This window comes from Gossypium hirsutum, chromosome A02, assembly GCF_007990345.1.
Source record: "Gossypium hirsutum isolate 1008001.06 chromosome A02, Gossypium_hirsutum_v2.1, whole genome shotgun sequence".
NCBI classification, from domain to species: domain Eukaryota; kingdom Viridiplantae; phylum Streptophyta; class Magnoliopsida; order Malvales; family Malvaceae; genus Gossypium; species Gossypium hirsutum.
In genome coordinates, this window is record NC_053425.1 from 102,311,687 (window position 1) to 102,325,479 (window position 13,793).

The 13,793-nt window shown below is 31.2% G+C and overlaps 1 protein-coding gene and 1 long non-coding RNA gene across 4 annotated transcripts; one reads left to right on the forward strand and one right to left on the reverse strand.

The window, feature by feature from the left end:
• The first annotated feature begins 781 nt into the window (after positions 1-781).
• Positions 782-3,168, forward strand: LOC107924683 (uncharacterized). Its single transcript, XR_001691829.2, has 2 exons — positions 782-1,815; positions 1,900-3,168. It is a non-coding gene; the product is annotated as an uncharacterized lncRNA (long non-coding RNA).
• Positions 3,169-4,277: 1,109 nt separating this feature from the next.
• Positions 4,278-7,807, reverse strand: LOC107924665 (TOM1-like protein 1). 3 transcript variants are annotated; one of them, XM_016855211.2, is made up of 4 exons: positions 7,555-7,807; positions 6,417-6,946; positions 5,737-6,000; positions 4,278-4,915 (listed from the first exon to the last, which is right to left on the reverse strand). In XM_016855211.2, the coding sequence occupies exons 1-4, from the start codon at positions 7,790-7,792 to the stop codon at positions 4,493-4,495; spliced, it is 1,455 nt and encodes a 484-aa protein (XP_016710700.1). In that variant the 5' UTR covers positions 7,793-7,807; the 3' UTR covers positions 4,278-4,492. The 3 variants fall into 3 exon arrangements, with proteins under 3 accessions (XP_016710700.1, XP_016710715.1, XP_016710709.1); XM_016855226.2 differs by lacking the exon at positions 7,555-7,807 and adding an exon at positions 7,162-7,436; XM_016855220.2 differs by lacking the exon at positions 7,555-7,807 and adding an exon at positions 7,051-7,135.
• Between the last annotated feature and the right edge of the window lie 5,986 nt (positions 7,808-13,793).

Sequence of the window (13,793 nt, forward strand, 5' to 3'; positions counted from 1 at the left end):
TTTTTATTAATGGTCTAATTACCATATAAGGACCTCTAGTTTTGAATTCCATAGCTATTTAATCCTTATAGCTACTTAGAATTTAACTTTTGCATTTTATGCGATTTAGTCCTTCTCGTAATTAAGCACATAATCGGTAAAATTTTCTTATCAAAATTTTCACATGACATGTTTATCATAATACAGACCATATAATAAAATAAAAATAAATTTTATTTTTCGGCTCGAATTTGTGGTCCCGAGACCACTGTTCTGATTTCACCGAAATTGGGTTGTTACACTTACTCTAAGCAGGATATTGTTTTTCTACTTAAAATAAATCTCTACAACTCTACAATGGTTCTACCTTCTTTTTTTTATAAATAGATGACATCGGTAGAGCTATTTACATAACTTTTGAGATATTGTTGTTTTGCCGAAAAATAGAGAGAATTTATTCTAAACTTATAAACATATTTTTTAGAATAATAATTTTATCGGTTTCTATTAAATAAGAGAGAATTTTTTTTCACCCTAAAAAGAAAACTTTTTATAGTCGGTGTTTTAATTCAATTGGTTCGAGCCCACACTCGAATCAATTCTTGGTACGAAAATAGTGAAGAAGACCATTTGGTTGAAAGCTGAAAAATATCAATAATCCACTTATTCAAAAACACAGGTACAAATTTAGTTAATGTTTATTGCTATAAATATCACAAATCAAATTAATTTTTAAAATTTTAATTTTTCGCTGCAGAATAAAATTATTTTCAAACCAGGTTTTTTCCAACAAGCACTAGGTTTTTTCATCCAGCTGTCGCAATCAGACAGAACAAGTTTACCATTCGGGCTTTATAGGATGCTGAAGGCAACCAACTCACTTCATTTGCCCAACTGTCTGTTGAGTTTGTGGTTTAATTCAAGGGTTTGTTGGGTGAGGTTGATCCTTTTGTTTCCTATCCTAATCAACTTTTTTCTGAGCTTCTGCAGCAACCTTTGCCTGATCATGCGCAATAGGAACTTGTCAAACCTATTATTGATAAAGAAATTAAAACAACTTTTTTTCAGTCAGGGGAATGACTAATCCTCTGGCTCTGATGGCTTTACAACTAAGTTTAGGTCTTCCTAGAGTATTGTTGGGCTAGATGTTCTTGTAGTAGTTCGTTATTTTTTTCTCAACTTTAAGATGCTCCCTGCTCTTAATACCACTGCTATTGCCCTTGTTCCCAAATGTGTTCAACCTACTCATTTTAAGCAATTTATGCCAATTTCGTGCTGTAATACAATTTAAAAAGGTATATCTAAGATCCTGGCTAATTGACTTTATTTTTTTCTTAAAATTATCTCTCTGAGCCAGTCTGCCATTTTACAAGAGGTAGAAGTATAGTTGACAACACCCTTTTGGCTCATGAGCTAATGAGGGGTTATGGTAGAAAGAACATAATATCTCATTGTGCCCTCAAGATTGACTTGCAAAAGGCATTTGATTCAGTCAATTAGTGCTTTCTTCTCTCGGTTTTGAAGGTTTTGAAATTCCCAGAAACTTTTTAAGAATTGGATTGAGGTATGCATCACTTCACTTCACTTTTTTATTTCACTCAATGGCAGTTTGGTGGGCTACTTTAAAGGGGCAAAAGGATTGCAGCAAGGAGATCCTCTTTCCCATTTCCTTTTTGTTATTGCAATAGGAATGTTGTCTAGGCTATTGGAGATTGCTGCTCGCCATGGTATCTTAAAGTTTCACCCTAAATGTAGCAGAGTTAAACTTACTCTTTTTTTTTTTTTGCAAATGATCTTCTAATATTTGTGAAAGGATGTGTGGACTCTGTTGTGAGGGTAAGGTGCCTTTTGGATGAATCCTACTCCATTTCTGGTCTTCAGCTTAATGCCTCCAAAAGTGATTTTTTTTTTTTTTGCAAGGGTATCCAATGAGGAAGTGTCTCACATTTTGAATATTACTGGTTTTAAGTCTGAAACTCTCCCTATTCGTTATCTTGGAGTTTCTTTGGTTTCTAGAGGGCTCTCTTGTGCTGATTGTAAGCCGTTTGTAGAGAAGATTAAGGCTAAAATTCTTCAATGGTCTACTATGCATCTCAGTTATGCTAACAGACTTCAATTGATAAAGGCAGTGTTGTTCAGTGTGTAGGCCAATTGGAGTAGGCAATTCTTATTGCCAAAGGTTATTCTTCAACAAGTGGACCAATTGTGCTCTAGGTTCTTATGGAAAGGTAGTAGCTCTTCTGCTTCTGGTGCTAAAGTCAAATGGGATATCTTATGTTTGCTAAAGTCTGAGGGAAGGCTTGGCTTGAAGAAACTTGTTGGATGGGTTGCTTTTGAGCCTTGCTTACTTCTGAAGGCTCCTTATGGGTTGTTTGGGTCCAAAAATATGTTTTAAAATGTGGTTCCTATTGGTCTGTTACTGCCAACTCAACTAGCAGCTGGAATTGGAGAAGATTTTTTAAGCTTAAGGATGTTGTAGTTAGTTCTTCCAGAAGCTTTCCGATTGGGACAGCAGTGTGGACTCATAAGCTTTGGGAGGACCTTTAGGTTAAAGCTGCAAAGGTCTCTTAGTATAAACTCCTTTGGTTCCTTCTCCATGTGTTTAAACACTCTACAATTGCTTGGATGACAATCTTAAACACACTTTCCACTCGTGACAGATTGTTTAGTCATGGTATGTTTCTGATCGTTGTTTTCTGTTGTGCTCTTGTGAGTCTCAAAACCATATTTTCTTTGAGTGTGCCTACTCTCAAGGCTTGTGGCAACTTGTTCTGGGTTTGTGTAGCATCAAGAGGTCTATTGGTACGTGGCTTCAAGAATTTAACTGGGCAACTTCTTGCTTGAAAAGTAAGTCGTTCCTTCTCTGCCTGCTCAAGCTGGTATGGAATGCAGTTGTGTACTTTTTTTGGTGTGAAAGGAATAGTAGGCTATTTGGGAATTCTTCTAATTCTGTTGAAGTTTTGTTAGAGAAAGTTAAAGATGTTGTGCTGTTTCGTCTTAGTGGTAGATGTCCTATTGATTCAAACCCTATCAATAATCGATTATGTTTAGAATGAAGTTCGAGGAATGTATAGGTTAGGTTTCTGATTTTCGTTGTTGTAATCTATTGTGTTTCTTGAGTTTTATTAGGTTTTTACTGTACAATTACAGTTTGATTGTTGTGTACTGTTGGATGTAGATGTTTTTTTTTTCTTATTGGATAATACAACTTACTTATCAAAAAAAGAAAAAGAAAAACATAAGTATGACAAGCATTAAAAAACACAACAAATTCTATATAAAGTAAATTATATTCTAAACTCACAAAAAAACACAAATATAAGCATGGTATAAAAAATATTAATAAATGAACTTGGCAAAGTAAAAACTATTACAATAACTTATATTTTCCCAAGTCATATATCTTCGTGTTGGTTTTTTTTGGTTTTTCAATAATCATCATCATATTCAATATATATTATATTTAATAAAAATGTTGGCATATTAATAACTTTTTTAACAGAGTTTAACAAATTTGTTCAAATACATGTCATTTCATATTAAACATCTAAATTATTTTATTCTTTTTTTTTTAAATTTTTTAAGCTCATTACAAATTAGCAATTCAAATATGATAGCATACCTGTAATAAAGTGTAGGCATTTATCTAGTAAATGTAATAACAACACATGCAATAGGTACAAAATTAAAATTAAAATTTAGTTTTAATTGTGAGTAAAATGAAATTTAAATAGACAAATACATTAGGTTAAGAATATTAAATGCACTTTAATTGTTCACCGTGGTTCTTCAGTTAATATCGAATTGACTTATAATACCAATTCAATGAACATTATTAATATATACAAAAAAGTGTGAGTGAAACAGTTTATATAATAAAATTAAAATGTATAAAAAATATTAAAATAAAACTTTTGTCGAAGTGGTCAAAATTTTTTTTTATAGATTTTGATGGCATGTGTTCAAATCTTAACATTTGTAACTTTTTTCGAGTTTTGATTCATCCTAACTTGATCTTTAAAAGAGTAAGGCTATGAATTTTTTATTAGGGTACAAACATATTAGACAATACAGAAGGAAGGATTTTTTTTTTTTTGGTTATGTTTAAAGTACTAAATTTTAGTATATCCATAAAAAATAAATCATTATTAATAGTTTATATGAATTATTATTATTATTATTATTTTTAGGAAGTTTATATGAATTTTTATATATTAAAATGTTGATGTAACTGTATAATGTTTATTAAGTGATCAAACCAAAGAAACATGAGAGCCATAACATAAAGATATATTAAGTCCGTACCAATCCTCCCATGAATGATGTATTGTATACTCCTCAAATAATGAATCCAGTCATGAATTACTTTACACGTCGTTTTGCACCAATAATCAATGGTTGTATGTGAAAATAAAAGGTTTTTCATTCAAACTTGTCGTTCAATGCCTACAATGGCCTGGCATAGGCCTTTGTGTCCTAAATCACGGGATATTTGTAGTGTTATGAGTAATACTCATAATGTGATTAGATCATCTATTGCTGCTTGCTGATTCTTTGAATCCTGCCCTCCTTCAGATGAATCCCCACCTTTCTTACCGAAAATCATTTCATCGAGATCATCCATCATGGCATCGCTGCTTCCCCCATAAATCCCATGTAGTGTACCTGCTGGTTTTCTAATCAAGGCATCATGTTTTGTATTGAGGGGTGAATCGTCAGGCTCAGCGGCCACAGGAATCATAGTGGGTTCGGGTTCATGAGGAACAACCGATGGCTTCCTCAACTCTTCATACTTTGAGAGAGCTTTCTGGAGATCATCACTGACATTTAAAGCTTTAAAAAGGAGGGCCTCATTATCTCCAGCAGTCTCGATGATTCTTAGAACAGTGGACTGGGATTGACGACATTGTTGGACAAGAATAGTTGTTAAGTCATCCTGCAACAAAGTAAATATATATTATTGGGATACGACCAGCTTCCAGCCCTAAATAAAGAGGAAAATAAAAATACACGACAAAAAGCAAAAAGCAAAAAGCGAAATCATTTCACCTACCAAACAAAGAGGCTCATTCATATGATTCTACTAATGTGAATAAAATGAAAAAAACCAAAAACACACTTCATCTTAGAAGGCTAGATTTGCATATGGTAGCAGCACCTTCAAAATTTAAAAGGTTTAGACGAGCTGCACCAGTAACTTAGAGATTCAGAACAATATAGATAATGCTTCTACCACAATAACAACTAAATAACCATTTGGGGCATCATGTTGATGTTACAAGTCTAACACCGAATAAAATTCCAGGATATTATGAAATTGCTATCTGTCTGTTTCTATTGACAAAGATCTTAAAAAATAAGTCCGAGTTAAATCACAATCAGTAGTTTGCAAAAAGGTTGAATAAGTTTAACTCAATGATGACAAGCATCAAGTCTCAGAGTATAATCCTTCAAGTGCTATGAAGATTATAAACGGATAATATAGAGTATCTAAAAGCCCTAGAAAGAAAGTATTCTTCCTCAAAAATGGAACAGAAATCAATTTTTTGACAAACAATATGATCTTTAGTGCATGTAACAGAATACTAAATATTGTTTAAGGTATTGATAGACAAAACAGATTAAAGATTCATTCTGCTAAGGCTCAGATTTTTAAGGCCTCTTCCTTGGCAGCATAGAAGAAAGCTTACTTTATGGGTAATCTTATACGAACTTAGAAACTAAGAAGTGATGAAAAAAAAAAAAAGACAATAATACCTTGAGAGCATCTCGTTGAGGTGATGAGGATAGCACAATTGAAAGAAGCTCAATGCTGTTTCTTGCCACATCAAATGCTTCCTTAGTTTGTTCAGCTGTAAAGCTTTGGACAGGAATATCGTGCTGAAGCTGCATGTCATGTTGAAACTGATGTGCAAGACTAACATCCACTTCTGGTGCAGAAATTGAACGACTAGGGGTAAAAATAGGTGCCAAACTCTCATTATCACGACCCGGAAAGCAAATACCCTTTGATTTTAATCTCTACACGAGAAAAGGATCATTCAAGAAAAAACTCAACATCAATCTACAAGCCAAAAGATAGGTGTTTTTCTTTTGTAGAAATATTTCCATTGCTTACTTGGCATGCATATTAAATCTCACAGCAATGCAAAGCACAAAAGATAGGTGTTGAAGAGACCCTACCCAAAAAGGTTCTAGTCAAGAATTCAAGTAATGGAGAAAGCTATTCAAGGACTTTCTAAATTGATTTTATGAGCTCTTTTTCATAGAAAAATTCTGGTTCCATGGTATAATGAAGATTTGTAGGCTAAATTAACAACAAATCTAAGCTGTAACAGCAGCCAAAGAAAATTTTTCAAAAACTGTTATTGCCAAAGTTACATGATTTCAATCAGAAAAACAACACAGGAAACCGCAGAAAAACTTGATGCCGTTACCTTGTAAGTTTCCTCGTAAATAGGCAAATAGCGGAGCTCACTGGTTGACTCTTCCCACGCTTCAATAAGCATCAAAGCTTTGTTCCGATTATTAACAACAGTCTGAGGGTCATCAATTAGATTAACCATCTCATCAAGAACCCTCTCCGCTGCCACCTCCGAAAATGCCTTGTCACAGTTCTTGACACAAGTTTCCAGCAACACCAATGACAAGTATTGAACCCTAGGGCTCTTCAACATTAACCTCCGCTTTATGCCACGGATTAAATCTACACTATTAACTCTTTCATGGTTTATCATGTCACAAATATCAAGATTCATGGCCCAATCAGGCTCATCGAGGGCCTCAGAGGTGGCATCCTCGACAAGTTGATCAGCTGGGTTAGGGCCTTGGAAGAGCTCCTTTATCTTGAAGCTCATTGAACTCATGCCAGCACTCACCTTTCTACCCACCTCAGCTCCTTCAACTTTGAGGCGTTCACCAAAGGCACTAACTTTATCCATCAAATTTTTGTCCATTTTCACCAAGCCTTCAAAAAAGCAACACGACGATATGTTCAACCAATCTCAAACAAGAAATAAATGGCTAAACTAATCAATCAAATTTCTTCAATGGAAAAAGAAGAAAACAAACATATCGATGATTTGCTCGTCATTGTTAATTAGAAGAATAAAAAATATCTGGTTTAGCTTCTTTCACCCTCTTCCCAATTGTATACCCAGAAAAGCAAATCTAAAACTTTACCCGAACAATTTTCAATAGCATCAAACTTCTTCAAACCCAAAATCCTTAAATTCCAAAGCTCCACATATAACCCACATTACCAACATATTAACTTCAAATTTCCAAAAATGAACAATTCGCTGATTAAACAAAATAAACCAACATATACCTAATGATAAAGCAAACAACTCGATTAATTAAAAGTAAATATAAATTTTCCTCCTAATTTAGTAGCAGTTAAAACTTAATATACGAAAATAGATGCATAAGAAGTTTTTTTTTTTTTTTAAATCCTTTAAACACCCCAAAGCTTCAAATTCAAAATCCAAAAATAAAACATAGGAAAAGTACAATTCTTGGTGACCCAAAATTGATGCGATTAAGTAAATGACAGAAAAATTTTAGCTTTCATACTCAGTTGAGATATCAAATGAAAGAAGACGGCGAGGCGTAACGACTGGGTAATGTTGAGTTTTCTAACATTCCTTGGAGTTTCAGTCTTTGGCCAGATTTTTGGGTTTTGTGGAATAAAAATAAATATTGCGTATATAACAAGGTTGTTGCCATTGGGTCGAAAAGCGACACCATACCATATTTTTGCTACCACAATTTTCACAAAAAAGTTTGCAGTGAATAGAAAGAGATATAACATCAGCTGCTTCTCCTTGCTCTAACATTATGAGGGGAGTTTGCCAACTTGAATATTAGTTGGCATCTTCTAGTACCTCTAACCTACAATTTTGCATTCATATTAAGAAGACTCAACTGTTAGTCGTAAAGTCTCAAACCAATTTTTTAGCTTTCCATATACCCTAAAGTGTGCAAGTAAAGTTTGTTTGGAACTCTCTTGCTTTAGCCATCAAAATATCTATTCTTTCAATGGATCAAGACTGAACATTTGAATCCTTAAAGACATGGTATTTCCATCGTATGAAGAGGTGTTCCAATGATTCATCACAATCATTGCAAAGTGGATAGAAACTCGATCCCTTCTGAAGCTCATCCCTCATAAAGAGGAAATTATGTCATATCTTTTACAAAATTATAATGAGCTTCAAAGGTAACTTAAGCTGCTATATAACCTTCCACTTCTTATCAAGCTAGTTCTGGGTATTCTTGTCATAGAATTTATGATCGCATAGTGCATAATATGTCGACTTAACCATTTTATCCTCTCCACCAAAGGAGGAGAAGTAAGTATTTCTAATGGATCTTTCATCTCATGTCTCCTAAAAAGTTTTTGAAGAGAATTTTGTGTGATTGTCAAATAAGATGCCCATGTGATTGTGGCATTATGTATTGTTCCCAGCTCGAGCCTCCCCGTATCTAAATGTCTTTTCCTAAATTACAGACATCCTTCCTTGCCAAACTCTGGAATCAAAAGGTGTTGTTTTTATAGTCGTAAGATCTTGATTCTTGCAACACTTTGCCTTTAAAGTCTTAGTTGTAGTGTTCATATTCGTTTTAGCGATAGAACTTCATTCATCAACTTTGTATGCTCAATATCCAATCCACCCTCTCGTACAGGTCTACACAATTTCTCCCATCTAGGTAGGTGAAGTTTCTTTTCACCAACCTCATGTCCCCACCAAAAGAGAACATGTAGAGGGGTAAGGCTGCAAGCGCTGACTTGATAAGTGTGAGTCTTCCTCCTTGCGACAGACATTCAGCCTTCTAGAGTGCCAGGTTATCAAAGATGACTTGGAAGAAAACTATCATTTTTAAAAAAATAACTCAAAAAATTTAATTAATTACATAAATGACCTATTTTATTAATTAAACACATAAATAATTTAAAATCTATAGTAAAAGTTGGTGGAACCAAAAAGTTTGGCACCACCAACATATTATATCAGCAAACAGGATAAAAAATTAATTTTTTAGTGGAGCCATATAACATGTCACTATCTATATAAATATTAAAAAAATACTATCATTTCCAAAAAAGAAGACTTTAAAAATAATTTTTTATTTTCTAGTAAAGTCAAATAAATTGGCGCTACCAAATTTCGATTTCTCACACCTTATACTCTATTCTTTCTTTCTTTCTTTTTTTTACATTTTTTTAAGTTTTGTCCTTTATTACTTTGATCTATTATTTCTTTCTCTTTTTTTTACTTTTTTAATTTTTTTTAACTTTTTTATTTGTCCTTATTTATTTATTTTATTATTATTGATTTTTTATTATTTGTTCTATTAATTTTTTTAACTTTTTTAACTTTTTAAATTTTTTTAACTTTTTTTATTTTTCCTTATTTATTTATTTATTTTATTATTATTAATTTTAAAAAATTTGAAATGTATATTTGGAATGTTTTATAATATATTTTTTAAATATTAAATATATTTTTTAATAATATAAAACATTTAAATATTTTAATGATTGACCTTTCAAATTTATTATTAGTTTTATAATACTTTAAATTTTAAATATTTTTTAATTTGTTATATAATATTTTAAATATTTTTATTTTTTTAAATATATTATTTTTAAAGATGACTTTCCTTTGTAAAATACATTAATGAAACTTTTTAATATCGTACAGTTGTTATTAATTCTCAGATTTATAACAAGCCATATAGAATGGTCAGTTCTGTTTTATTTTAATAACACATGAACGATGTTAACATTAATATTTAAGGCAAACTCGTAGATTATATAATCAATGAAAGTTAGTAAAATTGTAAAGTTGTTTTTAATACTCGATTTTATAACAAGCAAACACTCGGAATAAGAAAGTCCAAAATTCGCCCTCAATGTTTGCACATTTTTGCATATAATTCCTTATACAATTTACCTTCGTAACTCAGAGGACGTATGAGTATATATGTTAATACATACTTCATCCAGCTAAATTATGAATTTGATTTACTATTATAATTACGTTCTTCAACCGGGAGAAGGATGACTATCCTTTGTAATATACGTCAATGAAACTTTTTAATATCGTACAGTTGTTATTAATACTCGATTTATAACAAGCCATATGGAATGTTCATCCTCACACTAATATATATAGATAAACTAAAATATATAAATACAGGATCAAAGTAATGCAGTGCCTGTTTATTTATTTCTCTCATTTTTACAATGCAAATTGATTTTTCTAGCTAAATAATTTTTCTAGACAAAAGCTGCAACTGAAATTTGAAATTAATTATCAAATAATATGGGCAATTTCATGCTAGAAAAATCAAAATCTTTTGTCTCGTAGTTAACAATTATTTTCACTCAATTAGCATTGTAAAAAAGAGAGAAAGAACTTTATAAATAATACAATTTTCAATCAAATACATAATTTAGCCGGATGAAGTATATATTAATAGATATACTTAAAATTTGGTTGGCACTCATATATTTAAAAATAATATATTTTAAAAAAATTAAAAAATTTTAAAATTTAAAATATTATAAAATTAATAATAAATTTTAAAGGTCATATCTTTAAAATATTTAAATATTTTATATTATTAAAAATATATTTAATATTTAAAAATAATATTTAAAATTTTAAAAATATATATTATAAAACATTTCAAATTTTTTAAAATCAATAATAAAAAATAAATAAGTATAAATAAAAAACTTTTAAAAAGTAAAAAAATAAAGAAACAATAAAACAAAGTAATATAAGACAAAACTTAAAAAAAAGATCATTTATGTAATTAATTAAAGAAAAATTTGTTTTTATTGATATCCTAAAAAATTACCCCCAAATACCTTATCAATCCTAAGATCCCACTGAACCAACTTATTTCATTTTGTTTGTGGATTAGCTCAGGAAGAGTTCCAACTTATCAAATTATAGAATTCCATTAAGATAGCTTTAACAATCTTGATAAATTACATAGAAAGCAATCGCCAGCAAACAAAAGAAGATTGATTCATAATACCTTGGAAAGTATTTTATACTCCACATTGCAGAGATTAATAGGGATAATATATGCAAAATTATATTATACTGTTTTAAATCATTTTCATTCTATTAAACTAGAGGTGTGCATGGGTCGGGCTGGGCCCAAACAAAATTTTAGGTCCGTTTTCTAGGCCCGGCCCAAAATATGGGCCTAAAAATTTGTCTAAGTCTAGCCCGAAATAAAATTGTTAAGCCCGAGCCCGGCTCATACTAATTTTTTTTAACTTATTTCATTAAATAAAAAAATTTAAATTATAATAAATCAAATACATTTAAAAACATAAAAACAAATATTAAAACAAGAAATAAATAAAAAAATGAGACTAAAATAATTCTTCAAACAATATGCAAATTAAAAATATAATAAAAAGTGGTTATATTACAATTGAAAATAAAGTGTAAATATGATTAAAAATAAAAATATATATATTTAGTATATAATTCGGGCCGGGTAGGGCCCTGGCGAAAAAAGTTTTATCAAAGGCCCGGTCTATTTTCTAAACTAGCCTCTCTTTTTTTGTCCAAATCTATACCCCAGCCCATGCACACCTCTAGATTAAACTACATCGCAAGTTGTTCTATGCTGTTCCTATTTCGGTCAGTTTAAATTTTTTTTGTCAATTTAATTGTTGTTAAAAATTATGTTAATTCATTAAGAGATTGTTGATGTGGTGTCCTTTTACTTTTAAATAAAGCTACAAATGTTTTTATAATTAGTTTAAATTATTATTTTTTGTTTATTTACAACATAAGATTAAAGCTTTTAAGTTTTCTATTTCTTATTTGTTTCCTTGGAAAAGTAACAGGATAATTTGTTTTCATGATTCTATGACATGAGTTTTTCTTAATTTATGATTTAAAGGTGTGTTTTTTTGATGTTTTGGATGTGGTATACATATTGTTTATGTAAATATGATTACAATTTTTTTTCTTACGTTTTTAACAGAAAGCAACTTTGCCATTAATGATATTGTCACAGAAGCGCTTGCTGCTACCGAAAGCTTCCCTAGGCTTCAAAAACCCACCTTTTTCTTAATTCAAGCTCAATCACAATGGGGAAACATATTCGTTAAACGCACAGCCTTTACCATTGCCGATTGCGCCAATGTGTCTAGTGCCACCGCCAGAACTGAATTGCAAGAGCATTGGCACTCTAGCCGTCGCGACTTTCTAGATAATTTATTGTCGGGCCCTGGTAAGCTAGTCTCAATAGGCACGAAGTTGGGGAATGTGAGGATTTAGTCTAGGAAATCATTGGCGGGGGACTCGTTAGGGTTATTAGCTTGAAGTGAGTTGAAGTGGCAAGTTAAGGCTACCAAAGAGCATTTACATGCAAATATGAAATGGCTTAAGAGAATTGAACCAAACAAAAAGATCAACTTTTATTTTAGGAAAAAAGAAGAAGTTATTTTCTTTTCCTTTCGCTTAATCTTTCCCTTTCAATGATAAGTCTAAGAAGGGGAAAGTTTAGAGTTTTAGCTTTGCTTGAATTTTCTTTTTTCTGAAAGAAAAACAGAAAGCGAAAAAGAAATCTATAATTTTAATCAAAAGTTAAAATGTGACGGTGAGAAATACAATATTAGAACTAATTTACCTATAAAGGCCCATTTCCAAGTATATTTACAGAAATGGGCCAAATTCTGCATTATTTACTGGAAAGGGCCGATTTTGACAAAACGTATCCATGTAGGAGCATTTTAGGGTGAAATTTCTAGAAAATTGTGCCCCTATAGGAGCCTTTTTGCCATGTCAGCACAAAACGCGCTGATGCGGACGTGCTTTGCTGACATGGCAAAAACGCTCCACCAGAAGCGTGTTTTGCTCCATGTTTTTTCTAGGTTAGGGCTTTTTGCATGTTTAGTCCCTAGGGTTTTTTGGTTTAGGGTTTTTAGGTTAGGGTTTTGTTAAAATAATTTAGGGTTTTGTTAAAATAATTTAAGGTTCTAGGTTTTAAGAATTTTTAAAAATAAATCAGAACTTAGTGTTCTTTTTTAAAAAATAATTAAATTAAGGTTTAGGGGTTTAAAATAAATTAATTAAATTTAGGTTTAGTATTTTTAAGAAAATTAATTAAATTTGGGTTTAGGTTTTTTTTAAATAATATTGTGTTTAAGCTTAGGGTTTAAGGAAAATTATATTAACAATAAGGATTTTTGGTTTTTTTCTAGAATAGTTCCTGACAAACTAATTTTGAAAAAATGGTTCTAAATAAATAGTGTCAAAAACGTTTCAAACAGGATGAATTGTTAGCAAATTTACTGGAAAAAGCTCCCCTGTGGGCTTTTTTTTACAGTAATTCTTGAAAAAATAATTTTGAAAGGACGATTTTGAACAAATAGTGTCAAAAACGCTTCAAGCAGAATGCACTGTCAGCAAAATTGATGAAAAAAACTCTCACGTGGACGCTCTTTTTCTACAGTAGTTCTTGAAAAAATAATTTTGAGAAAACGTTTCTAAACAAATAGTGTCAAAAACGCTTTAAGTAGTATGCACTGTGAGCAAAATTGATAAAAAAAAGCTCCTATGTGGACGCTCTTTTTCTATAGTAGTTCGTAAAAAATAATTTTGAGAAGACGCTTCTAAACAAATAGTGTCAAAAATGCTTCAAGCAGGATGCACTGTCAGTAAAATTACTGAAAAAGCTCCCACATAGACACTCTTTTTCTATAATAGTTCATGTTTGGCCTTAGGCTATAAATGAACCAAATTTTATTCTCAAGTTGCATAAATTACAGC